This window comes from Heterocephalus glaber, unplaced genomic scaffold, assembly GCF_053883595.1.
Source record: "Heterocephalus glaber isolate CG9 unplaced genomic scaffold, H.glaber_assembly_v1.0 deba00001730, whole genome shotgun sequence".
Taxonomy (NCBI): Eukaryota; Metazoa; Chordata; class Mammalia; order Rodentia; family Bathyergidae; genus Heterocephalus; species Heterocephalus glaber.
In genome coordinates, this window is record NW_028258441.1 from 595,038 (window position 1) to 622,304 (window position 27,267).

The following is a 27,267-nucleotide window of genomic DNA, read 5'->3' on the forward strand; positions in this document are numbered from 1 at the left end:
TACCTGTCTCAAGCATTTTGTTATGATAGCAAAAAACTGACTAATGCACCCACCAACTGGAAACATGTAGATTATTATGAATGAATTATTCCTTCTTTCATTTTTTTGTCTGGCAAGCTAACCAAACTGAGAAAATAAATATTTTTTGTTTTCTCTGCTGTGGGTTCATCACTAACCAAAATTTCTTTTTTTCTCCCTCACTCTGTCTTGACCCAAAGGTTAGCCAGGGCTCTGTGACAAGAAAATTAATACTTTACTTGTGTCAGGAAAGTACACAGGACTTTGTTTGATAAAGTCCAGCTTATTGAGAGTTTGGAGCTGGACTGTCTGAAAATAGAGGCCTTGGGTGGGTGGGTGGGTGGGAGAGGCAGATTGTAGACCTGTCCCAGAATGCTAGGTCCACTGATCCTGGGCACATGTGTGGGAGGCAGAGTCCCAGGATGTCCAAGATGTATGCCCTGGTCCTCTCCCCACCAGAAGCCAAGAGGAGAGCTTACATTGATGGAGTCCCACCTCCAGACTTAGTTGTTCTCCCCAAACTGGTACTGCTTTGTCATTTCTGGTGGCTTTAACATCCATGGGGATGAAGTACCTCATATCCTGGGCTTCTACTTCCTTGACTTCTTCACCTCTGACCACCTTTTCCTCTACTCTAATTAGCCACCCTTTCTAGGCCACATACTACATATCTTCTCCCCCTCCCCAATTTGGTTTCTTTTCTCAAAAATCTTGGAGAGATTTACATGGTTTTCAAGTTTATTTTTCACAGCTGTAGAGTACTCCCATGTAGAAATCAATCCACAATTAATGGACAGCCAGTAACTAATAACTTTGTAGTCAGGTGACCTATGGCTTTTTAAAACCAAATTCATCTTTAAGGGACAGGGTTTTCCAAGGGTTGTGATCTTGACAAAACGGTGTCACAGATTCTAAAATGAGTGAGTCAAAATATTCTAAAAAATGATAATATTACAAAGGTACTTGGAGGCATATACCAGTAAGTTGGACATACACATTCTGGTATATATTTTACAAATAATTCTCATTATTTTACAACTTATTTCTTATGTTAGTCATAATGCAATGGCTTTTATCATGTATCCTATTCCTGAATAAGGTCACATTGGAGGAAACTTTTCATTTCTTTCTGCCTTTCTTAAGAAATATACTGTTTCTACAGTATTACAAAAGCTCTTGTTAAACAAATAAATACTTCGATCATTTTCATGCCCCTACTCCCTTGATTTATCTTCCTGAGTTTTGCATTTTTAGGAGGTTTCAGTGCATAATATATGTTGCTCATATCTACCTGCCCTTATATGCCCTCCCCTCTCTCTTATTCCCTTCCATTTGTCTAATAATAGTTTCTCTTCTATCTTCTTGTTATCAATTTTAGATTCCATGTGTTAGGGAAAAGATTAGATATTTGTCTTTCTGAGTCTGGCTTATTTTGCTCAACATGATAGTCTCCAGATCCATCGATGAAATGACTCCATTCTTCTTTACAGTTGAATAATACTCCATTGTGTATATATGCCTTTCATCTGTTGATGGGAATCTAGGCTGGTTCCATATCTTGGCTATTGTGAATTGTGCTGCAATAAACATGGGTATTCAGGTATCCCTAGAGGATGCTGACTTTAATTGCTTCAGGTGGTATAACTGGATCAAATGATAGCTCTATTTTTAGTTTTTCGAAGAACTTTCATACTGATAGTGGCTATACAAATTTTCATTCTGACCAGCAGAAACACTACCTTTTCAAAACCTCAACTCTGGTTAAATCCTACTGTCTCTTTATTCCCTAACTGCACATAAACAGTAAAAAGACAGTACTGCACTCTTGTTGGTCTCATTTGGAAGAAAATTTGGAAAGGGAGAAGTAAAACTGTGTTTTCTTTCCATGCCAGGAATTGAACCCAGAGCCTTGCACATTCTAGGCAAATACTCTACCATTGAGCTACATTTCCAGCCTGGGAAACTCTTTTTATATACACATGCCATGATGATCTATGTAGAAAATCCAGTGGATTCTATAAATAAGCTACTAGAATTAATGAGTTAGAAAAGTTGAAAGTTACACAATTGATATGAATATCAATTTTATTTCTAGGTAATAGCAACCAACAATCAGAAAAGAAATGAGAAAAGATATAATCTGTGATAGCATCAAAATATGAAATACTTAGTGACAAAAGTACACATATTGTATGATTCTGTTTATATAAATATCTAGAATATTCAGTCTAACCTATGATGACAGAAAGCAGATCAGTGGCTACCTGTTGATAAGGCATCAGGAAGGGTTCACTTGAAAATAGTTGACTGTAATTCACCAATAGGCTATGTGTGCTGTGCAACAATTATACTAAGTGGTCAGTCAATTCTCTCTCACATTCTCATTCACTGGGAAGTCTATCACACCATCTCCACTCTCTTCTGACCTGTAATATTCCCTTTCTATTCTCCTCATGATGACCTTGCATTTTATTTCATTGAGAAAACAAAGAACCTGGTGTGGTCTAGGAGGATGAGGAAGGAGGATGGCAAATTTGACCCCAGCCTGGGCAACTTAGTGACTTAGCAAGACCCTATTTCAAAATAAAAATAAAAGAACTGGAGGTGTAGCTCAGTGCAAATGCCCTAGGTTTAATCTCTAATACTACAAGAAATAAATAAATTTTGAAAAGAAAAGAAAAATAGAAGCAATTAAATGGAAACCACTTACCCTTATCTGCATCTATATTCTGGCTATGGTGCAGGGAGAGTCCTTCTATCAAGGGCCTTCCCCTTGAACTCTGCATCAATTTGCCTCATGTATTTGAAAACCTTGGCTTCCACCATTACCTCTTCTCTCTCATGCATATTAATTTCATCTTCTCTACTTCATCATCCCTGTGTGCAGATAAACATGCTCTAGTATTTCTTCTCTTTAAATGCCTTCCCCTGACCCCAGATTCTGTATATATTTGCATATACTTGATGTCAATAGGCACCAGAATATTTACATGTCCCAAACAGAATATTTCATTTCATCCTTTTTATTAGTCTTCAGTTATAAGAAACAGGAACTGTTTTGTTGTTTTGAGGAGCAAAGGACATAACACAAAGAATTAAGTGCTTACAAAAACCAATGGTGTGTGCAAGGCCTGAGATTTGAATACCAGAACTGAAAAAGAAAACAAAACTAAAAATCAGTGAAAGGGCTGGAGGGACAGGCTATAACTTCAGGCTGCAGGAATGACTCCTAGGACTTTGTCACTAAATAAATAGTTCCACCAGGGTGCTACAACTTCTTCTTGCAGTCAGCAAAGTGAGTAATCAGGAGAACTATTGATTGCAAGAATATAGCACCATAGCTGCAATCCATTAAATCTGAGCCACTACCACTGCCACCATAAACTGCTCCCCATTATCCATGAATTAGTGACTGGGACACAGGAGCAGAGTTGAGTTGTTGCCATTACTGTAATAATAGCATGACTACCACTTCCCTTGCTCTTTCATCTGAAACATAGGCATACACACCTGCTAATATATAATACTTCATACGTGTAAGGCACTATTCCAAGTTCTACTCATATTATTCTTACTATTATATCATTTTACAGATGAGTAAACTGAGGTAGAAAGGTTAGGTAAGTAGCCCAAGGTTGTACCACTAGTCAGTTATATATGCAAGCATCCACCCCGTTTCTATCTCTAACATGCCTTTGTCAGAGTTTTCTGTGTAACTAAAATTCTCTGTGAGCATTTTTTTTAAACCCAATAGTCTTTAAGTTTATGCTTTTCTTAGCTCTCACAATATTTAAAAATCAAGACATTTCACACAAGTCTATACTTTCAGTTCCTTTAAGCAGGGATATTCCTCTAAATGCAAATGCCCCTATCTGCATTCCTCTTCCCACAGCCACAGCACTTGCTGTCCCTTAGCTGCCTAGCTCCCAGAGGTGTCTGTCTGGATTAGAAGCTGCAGAGGACACTATTTTGCTCCCACAACTAAGATGTACACTTCAGCTCCCCCACAACAGACTGGTGTTCTAGAGCTCAATTTCCCCCTTGGGAAGGATGGAGGAACTCCTCCTGTAGGAGTGCAGAAGTCCTGCATCCACCCAGGAGTCTTAGGCTGTAACTGAAAATGGATTGCTGAGCCCATCTTGACCAGCTCTTCAACCTCTCTTCCGTTTCTTTTTCTTTTTGGTTCTCTTCAGTGCTGGCCAACGCTCTCTTCTGAATTCTGCTCTCTCCTTCCCTAGTCCTGCCATCCTTCTTATCTTCTTCATCACTTACATTCAAGACCTCATCCTCTCCAGGCTGCTGTCTTTCTTCTTGTTTCTTCTGCTTCTTCTGTCTCCTGCAGTCTCCTCCTCTTTTTCACTTGCTATGCACACGTCCTCTGCATGCTACTGCCTCTTCTTGCTTCTAATTGCATGGGTCGCTGTATACTTTGGTCTTCATTTTGTCCCGGTACCACCAGCACACTCCTTACTTCTTCCTCACTTACCCAAGAACCGTGTCTCCTCCTCCTCTTTGTGGTGCTACCCCTTTTTCTTTTCCTGAGGGACTGATCGGATTGTGCCCTGCTCTTCAATTTCCCAAATCCTGTAGCCCCTATCTCCTTACTCCCTGCAGTTGTTCCCTCTCTCATTTAACTCCTCCTCCTCCTCCTTCTCCTCCTACTTTTCTTCCTCCTCTTCCTTTACTAGGAATTGAATCTAGGGCCTTGAACCTGCTAGGCAAGCACTCTGCTGTTGAGCTATATTCCCAGCCCCAAGGTCTTTTTCCTTCTTGGTATCATTTTTTCTTCTTGCTTTTCTTGATGTTCTGGTTAGTGTATTCTGAGTGTTCCTCAACTGCATTCTTTTCAGTTGCTCCAGGCTCTTCCTCCTTTTTCAGCTTCCTTTTCTTTTTTTGGGGGGGGGCGTGCTAACAGTCTGTAGTTGAGAGGCCCCAGGGTCCTGGCCTTTGAGATGAGCCAGGAAGGCCTGCTCTTGAGCCTTGAGCAGAGCAAGCTTGGTCTTCATTGTGTTCTCAAGACTGGCAACTTTGTGTGCTGGTGGCCCTCACAGGCTTGGAGGGGCACCTCTTGGTCAGGACCTTTGGACCTGGCTGTTAGCACTGTAGCTCTCCAAGTCTTTACTTCTCTCCATCTGAAGTCAGTGTAGCCGTCTTCAAAAACTTCTGATACAGCAAGTGTAAGTTGGGCTTTGGACAATTATCATGGGTGGTCTCCTTTGAAAGGCACCTTATCTGCATTCTATCCTACCTAGTTTCAACTACTGAGTTGGCTGCAGTCTTGTTGTAAGGCACATTCCATCAGTGGTTGGAGAACTCCTTCACAGGGTCATGAATGTCTAGCTTCAGTGTCACCTTGACAGCCTGGTTAATGACATTCTTCCAGCCCAGGCCTTTACCTTGAGTCTGTCCGAGTTTTAGCAGCCATTCCTCAGTAAACCTCACCACATAACTCTTATTTTTTCCCTTAAATTCTTTTATTGGTACATTTTAGGTATACAGTATGTTGACATTTATCATTGGGTGCTTGTACCTTTACATGATTTATCTTGGTTCTTATTTTTTCCCCATTACCTGTGCGTCCTTCACATAGACTTTGTTTCCTTTTTTTTTTCTTTTCTCATAATGTTTTCTTTCCCTTCTTTCCTTTCCCTTCCCCTCCCAACACCCCTACACCATTGGACCTTTTCCTATTTCAAAGTATCAATTATTAGTTATTAAACCTTTTAATCCTTACTTACACTCTCAGTTTCTCACACTAGAGAAACTGTTTGGTATTTACACGTGTGTCTTATTTATTTCACTTAAGAGTATGGCCTCAATATGCATCCATTTAGCTATAAATGTCTCTAATTTGTTGTTCTTTATCGCTGAGTAGTACTCTATTTTATAAAAAAACTACATCTTCCTTACCCAGTTTTCAGTTGATGGGCACTTGGGCTGTTTCCAAGCTTTAGCTATTACAAACTGTGCCACTATAAACACGGGTACACATACTTCACTGTGGTATGATTCTTTTAATTCTTTTGGGAAAATACCCAGCAGGGGAATAGCTGGGTCAAATGAGACCCCCAGCCCTAGTTCTTTGAGGTATCTCCATACTGATTTCCATAGTGGTTGCACCAGTCTGCACTCCCACCAACAATGGAGAAGGGTTCCTTTCTCCCCACACCCCCACCAGCATTTGTTATTGGTTGATTTTCTTTTTTTTTGGTACCAGGGATTGAACTCGGGTCCTTGCACTTGCGCAGCAGGAGGTGAAACCACTGAGCTAAATCCTGGCTCAGTTGGTTGATTTCTTGATAGCAGCCACTCTTTCTGGGGTGAGATGGAATCTCAGTGTTGTTTTCATCTGCATCTCTAGAATGACCAGTGATGTTGAACATTTTTTCATATGTTTCTTTCCTGCTTTTACTTCTTGGTCTGATAAATGTCTGTTCATTTCAGATGCCCATTTTGAATTGGGTCTTTGAATTTGGGGGGCCTGATTTTTTTCAGTTCTTTATATATTCTAGATAGTAGCCCTTTGTCTGAGGTACAGCTGCTAAAAATTTTTTCCCACATTGTAAGTTGTCCATTAGCACTGTTGGTGGTTTCTCTTGCAGTGCAAAAGCTTTTTAATAAGATGAAATCCCAGTTGTTGATTCTTTCTGCTAGTTCCCATGCTATTGAGGTTTTGTTCACAAAGTATTTTCCTATGCCAATATCTTCAAGAGTTCTACCTAACTTATCTTCCAGCAAGTTTAGTGTTTCTGTCTTAATATTTATATCTTTAATCCAATTCGATCTTAGTTTAGTGCATGGTGATAGATATGGGTCTAGTTTTAGTCTCTGGCAGTTGAAATCCAGTTTTTCCAACACCATTTATTAAATAGGCTATCTTTCCTCCAATGAGGGTGGTTGGCTCCTTTGTCAAAGATGAGGTGGCTGAGTATGTCTGAAGTTGTTTCTGTGTCTTCTAATCTATTCCACTGATCCTCGGGTCTATTTCTTTGCCAGTACTGTGCTGTTTTTATCACAGTAGCTTTAGTAGTATAACTTCAAGTTGGGTATTGTGATACCCCCAGCCACGTCTCTGTTGCCCAGAATTGCTTTTGCTATTCTAGGTCTCTTCTGTTTCCAAATGAATTTTTGGATTGTTTTCTCTAGCTCTGTGAAATATATTGGAATTTCAATCAGCATTGCATTAAATCTATATGATAGTTTTGGAAGTATGGCCATTTTCACTATATTGGTTCTTCCTACCCAGGAACAAGGAATGCCCTTCCACTTTCTTATATCCTCCTCGATCTCCTTTTTCAAGGTGCTGTAGTTTTCAGTGTAGAGGTCTTTTGCTTTCTTTGTTAGATTGATTCTTAGATATTTCATTTTTTTGGATGCTATTGTAAAAGGAGTTGTTTCCCTAATTTCTCTCTCAGTGAATCTGCTATTTGCGTATAAGAAGGCTATTGTTTTTTGAGTGTTGACCTTATATCCAGCTACTCTACTGAATCTGTCTCTTAAGTCTAGAAGTCTTTTGGTAGAGTTTTTTGGGTCTTCTATGTAAAGTATCATATCATCAGCAAATAATGACAGTTTAACTTCTTCCTTTCCCATCTTTATTCCTTTTACTTCTTTCTCTTTTCTAATTGCTGTGGCTAATGTATCCAGAACTATATTGAACAGGAGTGGTGATACTGGGCATCCTTGTCTTGTTCCTGATTTTAGCATGAAAGTTTTCCATTTTTGACCGTTTAGTATGATGTTGGCTGTTGGATTTTCATAGATAGCCTTAATCAGGTTGAGATAAAGACCTTCTATTCCAATTTTCTGTAGCTTTTTTATCATGAATGGTTGTTGGATTTTGTCAAATGCCTTTTCTGCATCTATTGAGATGATCATATGGTTTTTGTCCTTGACTCTGTTAATATAGTGTATTACATTTATTGATTTATGAATATCGAACCATCATTGCATCCCTGGGATAAATCCAACTTGGTCAGGGTGTATAATCTTCTTGATGACACTCTGTATTCTGTTTGCCAGTATCTTGTTGAGGATTTTTGCATCTATGTTCATTAGGGAGATTGGCCTGTAGTTCTCTTTTTGGGTTGGGTCTTTCCCTGGTTTTGGAATCAATGTAACACTTGCTTCCAGGAATGAATTTGGAAGCCTTGCTTCCCTCTCAATTTCCTTGATGAGTTTAAAGAGTCATGGCATTAGCTCTTCTTTAAATGTCTTGTAGAATTCAGCAATGAAGCCATCAGGACCTGGGCTTTTCTTTGTTGGTAACATTTTTGTATTCCTAAAAATTAACCATGTATACAGGCATCCCTTGGTATTCATGAGAGATTGGTTGCAGGACTTCTTACAGACATCAAAATCCACAGATGCCCAAGTCTCTTACATAAAATGGTGTAATATTTCCATATAACCTACAAACATCTTTCCATCTACTTTAAATCATTTCTAGATAACTTTTAGTACCTAACACAATGCAAAAATCTATGTAGTTATACAGTTGTTGATGAAACAGTGATAAGAAAAAGTCTGTGCATATTTAGTACAGGTGAAATTCTTAAAAGAATATTTTAAATGTATTTTAGTATATAATAATTATATAGAATAAATGGGCTTCATTTGGCATTTTAATTCATATATATGTGTGACATTTTGATCATACCCATGCCCTTAATCTTGTTCTACCCCCCCATCTTTTTCTTCTTCTTCTTAAGTCTACTTCTGCTTTCATGTCCTCTTTTTTTTTTCTCTCCTACATTCCACATATGAGAGAAAACCTGCAAAACTTGACTTTCTGAATCTGGCTTATTTTGCTTAACGTGATGGTCTCCAGTTCCAGACCATTCATTTTTCTGCAAATGACATGGTTTTTGTTTTTTTATGGCTGAATAACATTCCATTCTGTATGTATACTACATTTTTAAAAGAATAATTTTGATTCATGGTTGGTTGAATCCAAAGATACTGAACCCTAGGATATGGGATTGACTATATGTTCTCCTAACCAAGTTGCTGGAGACATTTAGAATTTTCCAGAACTAGATGATGTTAAAAAATAAATTTTTTGTGGTGTTGGGGATTGAACCTAGGGCTCAGAGCATGATAGGTAAGTGCTGTACTACTAAACTACACTACCAGGTCAGTAATCCTTTTTGATTATGTCACTGTCTAAATAAAAGGAGCTAAGAGTAAACTACCACCAAGGTCACCACCAATAAGAACAGCTAACATTAACTGGTTGCCTAATATGTGTCAGACACTGTTCAAAGTGCCTTATAGAATAATCCATTCCTTATAACCAATAAGACCGGTACTTTCATTACACGCATTTTACAGAAGAGAAAACCAAGGCATCTTTGGGTTAAGTTGCTCAAGATCAGAAAAGTAGTGATGAAGATAAGACTTGAATCCAAGAAATCTGACTCCAGAGGCCGTACTCCTATAATTAAATACTATACTCCTTTCCATAATATGAATATAGCTGTCATTTACTGATTTCCTGCAGGGAGCCAGATTCAGAGCCTGGCATTTTGCAAAATGAGGTCATTATTACCTCTTTCCATTAGAGGAACTTGAGGCTCAGGAAGACTAAGTAATTAGCTCATGTTCTACAGGCAGAAACAAAACCTAGGCCATTAGTAAATGTAATTCTATGATGTCAAAAATAAAACAGGAATAGACATATAAAACAAAAATAGTAATATTTACCACTCCAGAGAATAATTCTACCTTAGTTAGAGAGAAAAATAGACTTTGGATGTGTTCAATGTTTGATGAAAAGCCATTCCTTTTCATTTCAGCTTTTTGGATAAGGAAACGAAAATAGTTTCCTTCTTTAGATTCTTCTCTTTGGGAACTAAAAAGGATATGAAAACCAAACACAGAATTGGAGCCTGACTTATTTGGGAACTTAATTTTCTCATTATGAGGATGTTTTCTCACAACATCAAAGTAAGAAAATTAGGCAGCTTCCAAAATTAGATGAGCTCTGGGAAGGAACCACGTCTTCAAACAAAATGATTGTAATATTTGAAAAAGTGAACTAAAAAAGAGCTAAGAAAAGTTTGAGAAAGGGAAATGATGCTATTGAAATATATTATGAAACTATAATGTTAAAACACTGTGTAGAACATTGATGGAAGAGAACAGATAACATAGAAACAAAACAAAACTGTGCGTATATAAAGATATGTATACATGCATATATATATATAATTTGTAAGGTATAGGATATTGCAAATCAATGGGAAATGGAGAGATGATTCAATAAGATGATTTGTAATCTGGGAAAAATAATCACATCGTACACCGAAATAAATTCAATATATATAAAGACAAAACTCTAAAAAGGAGAAAAGGAGATTAACTATCTGATTTCTGAATAGTGAAGGGCCTTTAGGCATACATGTGATAGAAGAGACCATAAAGGAAAAAATTGATTAACAATCCTACTGTTAGTGTTTATATCTAGATGTCCCTTCAAAGCCTCATGGGCTCATAATTGGAGCTTTTAGGAGGGTATTGGATCATACAGTGTGATGATCATCAGTGGATTGTTCACTGATGAGGTTATAACTAATTGTGATGTTGGGAGTGAAGCCTGGTAGGTGGGTGACTGGGGGTGTGGCCTGGAAGGGTCTATCTTCCCACCCCCACCATGCCATCAGCAGCTTTTCCTCTTCTGTGTCCCTCTGTCATGCTGCCCTGCCTTGGAGCCAGCTGACTATGGACTGAAACCTCTACAAACTGTGAGCAAAACAAACCTCTTCTCCTTTAAGTCATAGGTATCAGGTATTGTGTCTCCTTAATGAGAAAGTAAGACAAACAAAAATTAAGCCTTCTGGACATCAAGAAATAGCATGCACAAAATTAAAGTTAAAAAACCCAACCTTAAAATTTTTTTTTCAAGGGATTCCTTCTTGCTGGAGGCAGAAAGAGATGAGAATTCTCTTGTTATTTTTATTGACTCTGTTACAACTATAAGACAATATAGCATATACTTAAATACTTATCTCTATCAATTACTCTGGCCATAATTTATATTCATTTCTTGAGAAAGGCAGACCTGAGACAGATGGTAGAGGATTTGGCAGAGAGTCAGGTTTCTGGGTTATAATACTAAAATTGCTTTTTTTATTAGTGCATGTTTGCAGTACACAATGTTTACATTCCTTGTGTGGAATTAACACATGTACATTACACATCTTAATTCCTTTTTTAAAATTCCCTTTTCCCCTTTCTCCCTCCATCTCTCAATTCCATTCTCATCTGAGATAGAACTAACTCTGTACTTCCTTTATCTGTCTTTTATGTTTCCCATTATTTATAAGAGAAACTATGCAATATTTAAGCTTAGGTGTCTTATTTAATTCACTTAACATTACAGTCTCAAAATATAACCATATTCCTACAAATGACTCAAGTTTATCTTTCTTTATGGCAGAATAGTACTCCACTCTTTGTAAATACCGTATTTTCTTCATCTGTTCATCTGCTGATGAACATATGAGCCACTTCCAAGATTTAGCTATTATGAATTGTGCTGCCATAAACATTGGTATGCATGTATCACTGTAATAGGATGTGTTTAACTCTTGTGAAGATATTTAGAAGTGGAATAGCTGGGCCAAATGGAATTTCTAGTTTTAGTTTTCTGAGAAATCTTTATACTGATTTCCATAGTGGTTGTGTCAATTTAAATGTCCGCCAACAATGTAGAAGGATTCCTTTTACCCTGCAACTTTCCAGAATTTGTTATTATTTGATTTCTTGATGAAGGCTATTTTTCTGGGGTAAGATGGAATCTTGTGTTGTTTTAATTTGCACTTCTCTAATGTGCAAAGATGTTAATAATTTCTTCAGATATTTATTGCCCTTTTGTACTTTTATTTCTATGAAGTGTCTGTTAATTTCACACCTATTTTTTATTGGGTCTTTCATTCTGGGGGCTTAATTTTTTTGAGTGCTTTATATATTCTAGACATTAGCCCTCTTTCTTAGGAATAGCTGGCAAAATTTTTTCCCATTTTGTAGGTGGTCTTTTCGCTCTGTTGGTGTTTCTTTTGCTGTTCAGAGTCTTTTTAATTTGATACAATCCCATTTGTTGACACTTGGTATTATTTCTTGCCCAACTGTGGTTCTGTTCAGAAAGTCCTTCAGAAAACCTATGATTTCAAGAGTTTTACCTATTTTATCTTCTAGTGGGTTAAGTGTTTCTGTTTTAATATTTATTTTTTTGATCCATTTTGATTTTAGTTTAGTATGTAATGAGAGATATGGTGCTAGATTCGATCTTCTGCATGTACATAGCCAGTTTTTCCAACACCATTTATAAAAGAGGCTATCTTTTCTCCACTGTATGTTTTGGGCCTCTTTGTCAAAGATCAAATAGTTTAATGTGCTTTGTGGTTGTTTCTGCATCCTTTATTCTGTTCCATTCATCCTCATGTCTGTTTTTGTGCCAGTACCATGCTATTTTTATTACTGTAGCTTGTAGTATAACTTGAAGTCTGGGATTGTGATGCCTCCTGCTTTGCTCGTATTTACTCAGAATTGCTTTTGCTATTCTGGGTCTCTTCTGGATCTGTATGAATTTTAGGATTGTTTTCGCCAGTTCTGTGAAGAATATTGTTGGTATTTTGACTGGGAGTGCATTAAGCCTGTGTATGAATTTTGGAAGAATGACCATTTTGACTATGTTAGTTCTGTCTCTCTGGGACAAGAGATATCTTTCATTTCTTCATTTTATGATGTCCTGTAGAAGCATTGGATTTGGATTGTTCTTGGTTTTCTAGGACCTTCAGGTGTATTGTTAGACCATTTATTTGGGCTTGCTCTGTAGATGTGGCCATTGACAGCTATAAATTTTCCTCCTAGCACTGCTTTCATTGTGTCCTATAAATTCTGCTATATTGTACTGATATTATTGTTTACTTCTAGAGACCATAGTATTTCTTCCTTGATTTCTTCTGTAACCTGTTGTTTGTTTGAGTGTATTATTTAGTTTCCACACATTTGCATAATTTCTGTGATTTCCTTTGGAGTTTCTTTTTCTGTGGGCTTGCTTGGGGATAGGGCTGGGGCAGCAGGAGGGAGGCTGGGCCACACAGATTGTCTTCTTCTTTCCATTTTTTTAAAAAAGTATCCTCTTACTCCATTTCTTCATGCTGCAGACAAAGCCTGGCACTGAGGAGGCATGGAGAGAGTCACGTGGCACTCCTCTGCATTCAAAAGTGAAAGATGGTAATTGTGGGAAGCATGACAAAACTGTTAAAGGTGCTTTTATTCTCCTACACAAATTGTGAAACACAAGTCATCTCTCTCTTTGTTGTGGAACAGTATAAAAATGGAAAATTTAGCTGAGTGCAGTGGTGTGTGTCTTCAGTCCCAGCTACTTAGGAGGCTGAGGTAGGAGGATTCCTGGAGCCCATGAGTTGAGACCAGCTGGGCAACGTAGTGAGACCCATCTGAAAAGAAAGAAAGAAAGAAAGAAAGAAAGAAAGAAAGAAGGAAAGAAAGAAATTTATCCTCAAGCTTAAAAATTAAAAGATCACTAGTGAGCAATCTTTACTCTCCCTTAGCTCCTGCCAATCCTTTTAGGGACTATATTCCAGATAATTAACACAACTTTTGTTAACAGAATTGGTCTAGATTTTAGGGAATGCACTATTTTATGACTCTAACTTGTGATATCCACCATAGTTTCCACAAATGTGCTGAGCCCAAATTAAGTGCCTTAATTTCCCCTCTGCAGGAAAGGCACAGCAATAGTCCTTATCTTCTAGAATTGCTGGGAAGGCTAAATGAGATATTCGATGGGAATAAGGGTTTTAGCCCATAGCAAACTTCTCCCCATTAATAGAGTATCATTATTGAAATTTGTGGAGTGCAAATGAAGTTTTTTGGTTTGGTTTGGTTCTGCAACAGTAAGCTTGGAAAAGAGGTATTTGATAGGGGCAATGGAATCTTCCTACTCTCAGTACCCCTAAACTGACAACCCCTGAGGTCAATCCCACTGGGGTTGTTTTAACCATTATGAATTTTAAAAATGTTCCTAACCAGTCACAAAAACACTCCCACTTCTCCTGTCTAGGCATAAATACCCTCCAAATCAGTGACGTATTTTTCTGTGTAAATCAGCCTATAGAAATTTTTTTGAGGCAGGGTTTTGCTATGTAGTTCAGGCTGACCTTGAACTCACTATGTAGCCCAGGCTGGCTTTGAATTCATGGCGATCCTCCCACTTCAGCCTCCCAAGTGTTGGCATTACAGGCATGCACCGCTACACCCAGAAGCCTATATAAGTTTAAAACTGAATCATCCCTGCCTTCTTGCTTCTTGTCTGTCTTTTGGTGTTTGGAAGTATCCCACTGATTCCCATTTCTGATCTCAGCATTAACCTCCTCCTGGATTTGGTTTTCTAAGTTGGTATGCACTATAAGGTGGTCAAACTGGAAAGAGCTTTAGACAATAATTATTCTACTTCTCTTCCTCCTTTTACAAAAGAAAATGCACCAAAAAGGGGGGAGGGCTGATTTAACCAAAATTGAGCATTGACTTTGCGTCAGAGCCATGCACACATGGAAGGTTTGCAAACAGAGCCCTATATTAGTTCTCCAGGTTCATGAGGTAGATAGCCTTTGGTGTGAACAGCACTGTTGAAATGATTGGCCAGGCATGTCTTTAGGGTAGAAATTCAAATGAAGTCGTGAGAGTGGCCAAGAATGACTAGGAACTATCCCACAACAACTAACCCAGAGAGGTGTTTCTGGACTCCCTGCCTGAGCCAAGTGGCAGACCTAGCCTTGGACAGGAGGCAAGCTTGACTTTGGCACAAGTTCATCAAGTCTTTTCCTTTTCACTGAAGAACTTTGGCACCTAATAAACAATGCTTGGGAGAGTAATTATGCAGCCAGAGAGACAAGACAGTCTGAGAAGCTGTCTTGCTCTTTTATGGTGCCATGTGCATGGTAAGCATTTGACTTTCATATAGCTCTGAGGAAAAATCATTTCCCTGTAGTGTGGATGAAGATGTGGGCAGGGCTGTGCATCAAAAACACCTTTGAGAGCTCATTCAAAATGGGGAGTTGAATTAAATGGCAGACGTTGAGAAAAACTTGCTTGTGCCTAGAATCCCAGAGCAATAAGGTGAGCACAGTTCATTCTAAGTCAGGGTTCTTCAGCAGTACTATTGAGGCCAATAAAACTCTGGGTTATCTGAAAGATATGCACTCACTAATCACTTTTATGGAGTTGGTTGGGCTTTTGGTTGTGTTTTTGTAGTTTTCATTAAGACTTGTTTACCCTTTAGCCTCATTATGAGAGAAAATAGGCCTTTGTCTACTTACTTTACTTCATTTCCAAAGAGGAATTTGGACAACTTAAAAGCTATTGCTAAATATTAATATAGCAATACCAACTCTTAAGTGCAATTTGACAGTGAGAATGTAGCAACTTTCCAGTGGGCATACATATGTATAAGCTTTTTAGGAGACATGAATGCAATAATATAACTGACCACTTTTAAATAACAGCTTTATTAAGATACAATTTACATATCATAAGTTCATTCTTTTAAAGTGTATAGTCCAGTGCTTTTTAGTGAATTCAGAGAGTTGCTCAACCACCACAACTCTCCAATTTCAGAATATTTTCAACTCTTCACAAGAAAATGGTGTGCCTATTAACAGTCCCTCTCCATTTTCATCTTCACAGTCCCTGACAACCACTAATCTGCTTTTCATCTCTATGGGTTTGCCCATTTTGAACATTCCATACCAATGGAATCATACAATATGTGGTTTCCCTGGTCTCAATGTGATGTTTCACTAATGAGTTCTCTCTGTTATCCTTTAAGTACTTTTTCTCATGTCATTTTCTAAGCAACAAGCACAAAAAATAAAGGAGTGGTGATAGTGGATATTCTTGTCTTGTTCCTGATTTTGGTGTGAAGGATTTCAGTTTTTGACCATTTAGCATGATGTTGGGTGTTGGCTTTTCATAGATGGCTTTTGTCAGATTGAGGTAGAGACCATCTATTCCAATTTTTTGTAGGGCTTTTTTTTCATAAATGCATGTTGGATTTTGTCAGATTCTTTTTTTGCATCAATTGAGATGATCATATGGTTTTTGTCCTTGGCTCTATTGATATATTGTATTACATTTATTGATTTTCATATGTTGAACCATCCCTGCATCCCTGGGATGAATCCCACTTGATCAGGGTGTATGATCTTCTTGATGATCTTCTGCATTCTAGTTGCCAGTATCTTATTAAGGATTTTTGCATCTATGTTCATAAGTGAAATTAGCCTATAGTTCTCTTTTTCGGTTGGGTCTTTCTCTGCTTTGGGGATCAAGGTGATGTTTGCTTCCAGGAATGAATTTGGGAGTATTGCTTCCCTTTCAATTTCACTGAAGAGTTTAAACAGTAGTGGCAGCAGTTCCTCTCTAAATGTCTTGTAGAATTCAGCAGTGAAGCCATCAGGACCTGGGCTTTTCTTAGTTGTTTAGTTTTTAACTACGTTTTCAATTTCATCTGTTGATATTGGGTTGTTTAGAATTTTTAGGTCTTCTTCGTTCAACTTTGACAATTCATACATATCTAGGAATCTGTCCATTTCTTCTATGTTTTCCATCTTATTGGCCTATAGGTTCTGGAAGTAGGTATTAATGACTCTGAATTTCTGCTGGGTCTGTTGTAATTTCACCCTTTTCATTCCTAATTGCATGGATTTGGGCCTTTTCTTTCCTTTTTCTGATAAGGTTGGCTAAGGGTTTGTCAATTTTGTTGATTCTTTCGAAGAACTAACTCTTGCCTTCATTGATTTTTTTGTGTCGTTCTCTTAGTCTCCATTGCATTGATTTCTCCTCTGATCTTTATAATTTCCTCCATTGTATGAGCTTTGGGTTTGTCTTGCTCTTCTTTTTCTAGAAGCTTGAGATTCAGCATCAGGTTGTTTAATTGGGCTCATTCTGTTTTCCTAATATGAATACTCACTGCTATGAATTTCCCTTGTAAGACTGCTTTCATTGTGTCTCATAGATCCCGGTATGTTGTATTGTCATTGTCATTTAATTGAAGGGACTGTTTGATTTCCTCTTTAATTTCCTCTGTGACTCATTGGTTATTCAGAAGTGTGTTGTTCAATTTCCATGTGTTTCTGAAATTTTTGCGGATTCTTTTGCTATTGATCTCCAATTTCATTGCACTATGGTCTGATAATATACAGGGGATAACTTCAATTCCTTGCACTTACTCAAACATGTTCTATGAGTATGTGGTCTATTTTGGAGAATGACCCATGTGCAGCTGAAAAGAATGTGTATTCTGATTTTGTGGGGTGGAACACTCTGTAAACATCTGTTAAGTTCATTTGTTCAATAGTTTGAGTTGTAGTATTTCATTACTTATTTTTTGCCTAGTTGATCTATTTGTGACAATGGGGTATTGAGGTCCTCCACTACTATTGTATTAGTGCATATGTGACTTTTCGTGTCCGGTAGTATTTGTTTTATATATTTGGCCTCGCTAGAGTTTGGTGCATATATATTTATGATTGTCATCTCTTCCTGTTGGATTGTTCTGTTTGCAAGGGTGTAGTGTCCTTCTTTTTCTCTGTTAATCAGTGTTGGTTTGAAATCTATTTGATCTGCAAAGAGGATAGCTACTCCTGCTTTTTTTTGAGTTCCTGTCACATGGAGTATTGTTTTCTACCCTTTAACTTTCAGTCTATGAGTTTCATTTTGAATTAAGTGTGTTTCTTGTATGCAGCATATTGTTGGATCTTGCTTCTTGACTCATTCTGCCAGTCTATTTCTTTTGATTGGTGAATTCAGACCATTAACATTGATGGTTATAACTGAAACATATTGACTTATCATTGTCATGACTTTTTCTTTTTGTTGGAATCTCCCCCTTTACATTTAATTTCTTGCTGTGCCTGATGTGTTCATTCTGTCGTCCTTCCTGGGGTTGTGATCCCCATTGTCTTTTCCTAGGATATTGTGTAAAATTCTTTGGAGTGCTGGTTTGGTATTCATGAAGTTCCTAAGGTGCTCTTTGTCATGAAAGTATCTTGTTCTTTCATCAATTGTGAAAGATAGTTTTGCAGGGTACATCAATGTGGGTTGGAGGCTGTTTTCCTTTAGGGCTTGAAATACATCACTCCAAGCTCTTCTTGCCCTGAGGGTTTACATTGAGAAGTCTGCTGTGATTCTGATGGGCTTTCCTTTGTATGTAATTTGTTTCTTTTCTCTAACTGCTTGTAGAACTTTGTTCTTCTTTTGAGTTTCCGGAATCTTAATAATTATATGTCTATGTGTAGATTTTTTTGATCAAGGCTAGTTGGAGTCCTATATGCCTCACTTATCTGTAAGTCAATTTCTTTTCCCCTGCTTGGGAAGTTTTCTGCCATCACTTCTGTGAACAGGTTTTTTTTTTATGTCATCTGCACTCTCTCCTGTTTCTTCGTTGACTCCAGTCAGTCTTTTGTTGTTCTTCTTGGCATTGTCTAGCAGCTTCAGCCACCTCATCTTCAACAAAGGAGTCAAACACCCTCACTGCAGGAAAGATAGCCTCTTTAATAAATGGTGCTGGAAAAATTGTGTTTCAACTTCCCAAAGATTAAAACTAGACCTATATCTCTCACCATGCACTAAACTAAAATCAAAATGGATTAAAGATCTAAATATTAAAACAGAAATGCTGAACCAGCTGGAACAGAGGTTAGGTAGCACTCTTGAAGACATTGGTGTAGGAAAAGATTTTATGAACAAAGCCTTGGTTGCCCATGAACTAGCACCAACAGTCAACAAGTGGGATCTCTTCTTATTAAAAAGCTTCTGCACAGCAAGAGAAACCACCAACAGTGTGACGAGACAACTCACAATGTGGGAAAAAACCTTCACCTGCTGTTGCTCAGACAAAGGTCTACTATCTAGAACCTATAAAGAATTTTAAAAAATCAGACCTCCCAAATTTAAAGACCCAATCCAAAAATGGGCATCTGAAATGAACAGACATTTCTCAGACAAAGTAGTAGAAGTAGCAAATAAACATATGAAAAAATGTTCAACATCACTGACCATTCGAGAGATGCAAGTGAAAATAATCCTGAGATTCTGCCTCACTTGAGAAAGAATGGCTGCTATCATGAAATCAACCAATAACAAATGCTGACAGGGCTATGAGGAAAGAGGAACCCTGCTCCACTGCTGGTGGGAGTGTAGACTGGTGCAACCACTGTGGAAATCAGTATGGAGATACCTCAAAGAACTAGGACTGGAAGTCCCATTTGACCCTGCTATTCCACTGCTGGGGATCTTCCCCAAAGAATTAAAAGCATCTTACCACAGTGATATATGTGCACCCATGTTCTTAGCAGTACAATTTGTAAGAGCTAAAACTTGGAAGCAGCCCAAATGCCCATCAACTGGAGACTGGATAAAGAAAATGTGTGTGTGTGTTCTTTTTTATAAAATGGAGTACTACTCAGCCATAAAACAGAGAAATTAGAGACATTTATAGCTAAATGAATGCACATTTAGGCAATACTCTTAAGTGAAATAAATAGGACACACATGTGTAAATACTGAATAGTTTCTCTAGTGTGAGAAACTGAAAGTGCAAATAAAGATCAAAATGTATAATAGATAATGTGAAATAGGAAGAAAAGGGGCAAAGGGGAAGGGGAAATAGGAGGGGTAGGGGAAAGGGAAGAAGGGAATGGAATTAATATGAGAAAATGAAAAAATGGAAACAAAGTCTTTGTAAATAGGGAGGGATGGAGGGGTTGAAGGGAGATCAGGGGAAGGGTGAAAAATAAGAACCAAGAGAGATTATGTAAAGGTGCAAATTTCCAATGATGAATGTCATTATATTGTATATCTAAAATGTACCAGTAAAATTGATTTTAAAAAAATAATAAAAGAACATTGAAAATGGCAAGATTCCCACAACATTGACAAAGAAATAAAAATGGAGCTACCAATAGCCACTATAAGAAAGGAAACATGGTATCAACACATGTACTGTAGCTATCAAAGGAATAATGGGGGAGCATTTCAGACAACTCTACAGATAAATTTGCAATTTAGATGAAGTGGACCAATTCTTTGAAAACTGCAAACTGCTAAAATTCATCCAAGATTAATTGGATAACCTGAGTAGTCATATTATTATTAAAGAAACTGAATTAGCAATTTAAAACATGCCACAGTGAAATATTCCAGCCCAAGTGGCTTCATTCATGAATTCTACCAAACATTTAAAAAAAAGAAAATACCAGGTCTACCTAAATTTCTTGCTGAAAATAGAAGATGAGGAAACTCTGGTACCAAAACAGACTGCTCTAAATATCAATCAATTATTTAGTCAATCAAATTATTGACTCTTATGAATAGAAACAAAAATCTTTGATATTATATTATCAAACAGAATTCAGCAAAATATTAAAAAATACACTACAACCAAGCAGAGTTTATATGGTAATGTAAGATAGATTGTATATTTGAAAATCAATGAATGTAATTCACCATCTAAAGAAGGAATTTTAGGTACCTAGCCTAAGAGGCAAGTTGACTCAGCATCTCTGGGAGCAAAAGCAGAAGTCTGCATTTTGATAAGTCTCCCAGGAGTTTCTGAGGGTGTGTCGAGACCAAAGCCCTTCAGGATAAAGAATGCCATCCTTAGCTTGGCATATCAGGTGCTTCATTTGCAGACTCCTGCCTACCTGGAGGCCCTGCTCCCATCTCTTACTGATCCTCTCCTGAAGATGGAGAAATACTTAATAACTTGGAGTTATCATTGCCTACCATACACAGATCATGTTATCTCATTTGTCTGTTCTAAACCTCTCTGACCCCAGCCCAACCAAGCCCCGTCTTTGCCTTGTTAATTCATATTCTGCTTCCATAACTTGGGAGAAATATCATCTCCTCTGGGGCCCCTTCCCAATCTCCCAGGCTGGCCCAGGTACACTTCTTAAGGAGCCTGCTGTCTCCTTGGGTTCTTTTCTCCCAGATTTCACCTCAAACAGTACTGGAATTGTGTGTTACTTGTGTGCCTTAGCCATCTCCTTCACTCAGGGCTGAGTCAGCTGGAGACCCTTGACAGTATAATTAATTAGTAGGCCAAGATTCCTTGCAATAGTAAGAAGTCTAACTTATCTACTCTTAAAGTTATTTTTAAGTAAAACAGCAACTTCAATTAATACTCAAAAAGATTTAACTAAGTAGAGGTTCCCTTGACCTTTGTTAATGAATAGATAAGGTACAGTAATTAACACATAATTATCAAGCAAATTGATGCTACTTCTAAACAAGTTAACTGTCCCTCAGTTACTTTTATTCATTTTATTTTTATTTTTATTTTTTTGTACTGGGAATTGAACTCAGGACCTTGCACTTGAGAGGCGGGCACAGCACCACTGAGCTAAATCCCTGGCCCTGAGTTACTTTTATTTAAATGATTGATTCTCTCTCTCTCTCTCTCTCCAGACTGAACTACATCCCTACCTCTTTTTTATTTTGATCTTGATAAATCATTAAGCCCAGGCTCTTGATAAATCATTAAGCCTGGGCTGTGTTCAAACTTGCTATCTCTCTGCTTCAACCTTCCAAAGTGCTGCTGAGATCATAGGCGTGCGCCACCATGCCTGGCTTAGATGATTTTCTTATTTTGTTCTTTTTTACAGTTGGGCAAAGGCAAACTTGAGCTGTCTGTAATAGTACTTGTCAAGTAAGGTGAATCATGGCTCTTTTATTTTTTTTATTTTTTTTCATTAAATAAATTTATTTGTTAAAATAATTTAACTCCAAATACAACTGTTGAATTTGCATTGAGTTATAACTACAATTCATGTTTTAATTGAAATGTCAAGGTTTAACAACTGACATTGTTAAAAAACAATAAATGGTTGTTCAATTTTAAATGGTCAGTTGTATTAGAGCTCAACAACTAACTGTGAACTATAATCTCTGGGAAACCCCAAATCAATAGTGATAAGTCTGTTTTCAAAACCTACTGCAATCATTCTTGAAACCCTGATCAAGATTTAATAGATGCACTATGACAGTTAAAAAAAAAAGAAGAAGAAAAAGAAACAAAAAAACCCCATAGTCTTTAACATTTGATTGGCTAAAGAGACAATTAAAGCTTAACCAGTGCTAACACAGAACTACTGACAAGAACAAAAAACTAAAAAACAAAACCCAACAGAGAGAAACAAAACGCTCAGTTCACACAGACACTGACAACATTCATACGGGGAAAATCCACCCTTGAAAACAAATACCAGACATCCTTAGGCAACATTCCTTTATATAGAAAAGCAAGTATCAGTAGTTTTACCACAGAAAAATGATGGCAACTGTAGCAGAGAGTCAAAAGTTCAGTCCTAATTCTACAAACCAAAGGACAAAAATCATCAAAGCACCTTTCAACAGTTTAAGGAAAGATTTTATATAATACTTCTGATCAGATGCTGGCTTCTTTTGTGTAAGTTGAATAAAATGAAAGGCATCAGTTACCATCACTATCACAGCTTAAAGGAACCCAAAAGTCGCAACAGTAAAAGAAAAAAAATTTTAAGAAAAATGCTGCCCTTATATAAAAGTAAAAAACAAAAGAAAAGAAAAACCTGACCACAACAGCTAAAGAAATAGTGTGTCTTTGGATCAAACCATAATATTTTTAAGGCATGTTAGAAAAACTTTCACTTATCTAGATGCTAGTCTGATCAGGGCATAACATAAGCAGTGACCCAAGTCACCAACTTTCCTCTGTAGCCACTATGATTTCATGTGCCAACAAGTGTAATCGTCCTGCTCTTGAGCTTTTTTTTTTTTTCTGGATAAAGAGTGCTTTGCTTTTATTTATTTATTTATTTTTTGTATTTTTATTTATTTTATTTATTTTATTTTTATTTTTAATTTTTTTTGTATTAAATTCTTTTATTGGTACATTGTAGGTATACAACACAATTACATTTCTCATTGGGAATTGTACCTTTATATAATGCATCTTGGAGCTTTTTATTCCCATCTCGGCAAGCACATTCATTCTCGGCGATTTGGATTCATGACGATGACGGCAGAGGCAGGAGGCCTCCGTTTCTGGGAAGGTTTGATGTCTTGTCACTACACATGTAGGGCTGCTTGCAAACACTCATCAGGCGGCCAATCAGTTCTTAGCAACATCTTCACAGTAAAAGCCCACCTTACTGTCTGACAAACATTTCTAGTCAAAACTCCAAATTTGATAATCTTTTCCACCTCATTTTGCCAGACCTTTCACATTATTTCACCTATTTTTTGTGTCTGCATAGCAATCCATGATATTAAACTGTGGAGTCTGTAGGGCTGTTTCTAATACACAACATTAGTTGTCACAAATTGGTATTATGGAATTCTAAAACACAGAATCATTATTAGAGGTTAAAAGCTTCAAAACAACCAATTTACTAACAAATATTTCTATTTCAGTAGATAAATCATACTTCTTGAATCTTTGATTATTCTGTTTGGGTCAAATCAACTTTTACATGGTGAAATTTGCCTAAAGAAAATTGGTTAAAACTTTTTTGTCCTATAAACAAGGTGCTTTGTAATCGAAGATTATAAAAAATTTATACTGAAGAATGTAAATATTCACAATTCAAAGATTCTCTAACAAACATTGCCTAGTTTTATTCACATTTTTGCTTCAGTTTTCTCATCTATGAAAAATACTATCAACCCTTTTTCTACCTTTAAAGCCTGATGCCAGTTACTAAACACTTGGGGGTTACTGATGATTTCCAGGATGTAGAAAAGATCCTTAAATAATTTCAAAGAAAAAAATGTTTTTGATACACTGTATTCTGCAGTATAGATTCTCAGTATAGGCAATTATCTCTGACTTGTGCCAAATTCTTAGGAACGATAAACACACATGCACACACAGACACACACTCTTCTTTCAGTTATACACGGAAGACCAGAGGTTACTTGCACAAGACTGTGGAACCAAGAAAATTTGGGCGCTAAGTATACCACAGGCTCAGTGATATTGCAGTTCTGAAGGCCAAATTTCTCTCCAGAGGGTGGGCTCAAGATCAACGCTTCAGCATTTCTAACTCTGAAGTGAGGTGAAAACCTTTCCACATTTGATTGTAAAACTTTTGAATAGGTTTTTCCTGTGCCATTACTCATGCAAATGATAAATACTTCACGGCTATCAAAACCAAAAATATCAGAGCTTGAGCACCTTTTCAAAACAAAATATTCACTCCAGCTTTATTTGCCACTTCAGTAATCAGGGCAGAATTGTTATAAGAAAACCTTTATATAATTCTCCAGGAAAATTAAAGATAAAAGGCTTTTTGTCCCTCACCTTCCACACTATAATTTATGTTCTACTTTTAAGCCCAAATTATTTCACATGGTTATTCAATTGTTTAAATGCCTGCAGTAAAGCTCTGCTACAGCAAACTGGATTTCCAAAGCAATTTAGCCAAGGGTCACATCACACCATAGCCCTTAAAGGCGAGAAGGAATTTGCTGCTTTAACGAACATAAAAATGCCAGATATTTGTACAGTCCTGTGAGGTTTCTGCAAACAGGAACATGTGGCTGCAACATGGCTTCATTTTCCTTACATGATTGTACTAGTTAAGCTACTAGAATGCTTCTTGTTAGTAAGGCTAGACAATCTCTCCATCTCAGTTGCTTCCTTCTTGTTCAGGAAATAAAGACCATCCCTGCTTGGTTAACAGAGGATTTTAATTCCGGTCAAACCCTTGTGAGAGCCTCCATTTTCTGTGGCAAAGCAGGTGACTTAACAAATTCCAAAGCCAGACTGTATTTTCACACAACTTTGTTCTGACTTTTGCTCTATCAGGATTGATGTGTGAGTTAGTACTAGGTCACAAATTAGGATAACATCTACAATTAAGCATCAATTTTGAAAAACAGACATGTGTCAGCTGTGCAGACTCTCCCTGCAATGCTGTTGGCAGGCCAGCTGTTATGTTACTTGATGGAATACACTGGTTAGGAGCTCTCTTCCAATTCCTGAAATTCAGTACTCTCTTAGGAAAATATTCTCCTTTGGTTTATGTTTTTTGTAAAGAAGACAAAATATTTAACTGTGAGTGGTCAGAGGAATTCTGGTTTCTCCCTCCTGATTCAGTTGAATTTATACAATAGTTGCTCCTGTCAACTCAGCGACAATGCCATCATCGCTTTCAAATGAGATCACCCTGTAGATCGATGGGCTATGCCTTCAAGTTGCAGATGCATAAAGGAGGCTGAGGACAATGGTGAAAACTGTAGTTACTGAACCCACATGTACTCAAAGACATCAACTGACAATCACTGCTCATTTCTGAATAAGGGCTGCAGCGCACTGTAGTTGCACAATACACAGCCTGCCAACTCTGCAATGTGGTAGGCGAGGCCTATCGCCTGTGATACCGGGCAAGTCCTGCACAGGACGGCCAGATTTGGATGCTATTGTATGTTACAGGCAGAACAGCACGGATCATCTTTGTCAGGCTGAGCAGCATAGTTCATCTGCCTCACAATTTCTGCAAAGAGTTCGTCCACCATTGTTTTACTCTTAGCAGAAGTCTCCATAAAGGGACGGCCCCACTCTTCGGCAAGGGCTCGGCCTTCATTGGAGGATACTTCTCTCTCACTCTCCAGGTCCACTTTGCTCCCAACCAAGATGACTGGCACTTTCTCATACTGCTTTCCGCGGATGATCTGATCCCGCATCGGCTTGATGTCCTGGAAGCTCTGCTGGTTGACCAGGCTGTAGACAAGGATGAAGCCCTGGACGTTCTTGATGTACAGGTCCCGCATGGACGCGAACTGCTTGGTGCCCGCCGTGTCCAGGATCTCCAGCACAGATGGCGACGAGTCCACCTCGATCTCCTTGCGGTAGAAGTCTTCGATGGTGGGGTCGTATTTCTCGATGAAGGTGCCGGTCACGAACTGCGCGGTCAGGGCGGATTTGCCCACCCCACCCGAGCCCAGCACCACCACTTTGTACTCGCGCATCGTCCCTCCGCGGGCTCCGCCGCCGCCGCCCGCGACATAGACCTGCCCCGCGCCGCCCTGCTCACGGCCGCCGCGTCCCCCCCCGGGTGCCGGCGGCGGGGCGGCGGCTGAGGGCGCAGCCGTCCTGGGCATGGGCCGAGCCGGGGGCGATGCGGCCCCGCGGCGCCGGCAGGGACTGAGGCATGGCTCTTTTAATTGAGGAGACTTCACTCTGTTTTGCGAAAGTCCAATCAAGAATTCATGTTAATTTTTAAAAATTATCTATCTATCTATCTATTATCTTTCTGTTTATTTTTGATATGGGAGGGGCCCAGGCTGATGATTCTCCTGCCTAAACCTCCTAAGTGTCTGGAAAGAGCTCCATTTTAATGTTGTAAAGAGTATAAAAAGACGAAATCACGTAGAAAAAAATATATATGAACGTCCACTCTCTCTCTACCTCTTTCTCTGATACACATTCTCTCTCTCTCTCTCTCTCTCTCTCTCTGATACACACTTTCAATACTCTCCAGCAGAGAGAAATAATATACAATATGGGAACTGTGGTCATCTCAAGAAAAGGAGGTTTGAAAGCACTTCTAGGATTAGGGCTTATGTTCTGTAATGAGGGGAGGGTTTAAGGAAACTGGGGTATGCTCTTACATTGAATTCTGTCCAGAAGTGGGGCCAATTCTACTATTGGGTATTTCAATAAATTTTATCTAGAGAAAGGGTGAGCTAGTGAGGCCAAAGCTGTGATGGACAAAGCAGCAGCAAAGAAGCAGCAATCACTCCTATTAGCCAGGAGAGGGAGATGTTCTATCATTTCTGTGGTTTGCAATGTTCTGTTTAGTCCGTTTTAAGACATGATTCCAGTGTGGTCCTGTTTATACCTTGGTTTGTCACCATCACGGTGTGGCTTTGTCTGATATTGTTGCTTTGTGAGATTATTCATGTTAAACAGGTGATCACAACCCCGAGATCTGGCTGACCAATCCCTGCCAGCTTCTAGATATCAGGGGATACCTAGTTCTTTCTTTACATGTGATCTATATAATTATATTATATTTATACATACATATGCACATATGTTAATGTTTGTGTGTATATATCAGATGCAGAGTCAACTACAAATAACTTAATATGTTTCCTTCTTTAGTGCTTAAGTTTTTGTTTATTGGTCTTCTTTACATAAAGACTATAAGCTTGTTGTTTAGTTACCTTAGGAGA

The 27,267-nt window shown here is 38.1% G+C and overlaps 1 protein-coding gene and 2 pseudogenes across 1 annotated transcript; all 3 read right to left on the reverse strand.

The window, feature by feature from the left end:
* Window positions 1–4,381: 4,381 nt before the first annotated feature.
* LOC110347148 (G patch domain-containing protein 4-like) lies at window positions 4,382–23,059 on the reverse strand (annotated as a pseudogene).
* A 1,041-nt stretch (window positions 23,060–24,100) lies between these two features.
* Window positions 24,101–26,086, reverse strand: LOC101725684 (ras-related protein Rap-2a). The gene has a single exon (XM_004872150.3). It carries the CDS (start codon window positions 26,056–26,058, stop codon window positions 25,507–25,509), a length of 552 nt encoding a protein of 183 aa, XP_004872207.1. The 5' UTR covers window positions 26,059–26,086; the 3' UTR covers window positions 24,101–25,506.
* Window positions 26,087–26,119: 33 nt separating this feature from the next.
* LOC147821558 (uncharacterized) overlaps window positions 26,120–27,267 on the reverse strand; it is a 53,364-nt pseudogene continuing 52,216 nt past the window's right edge.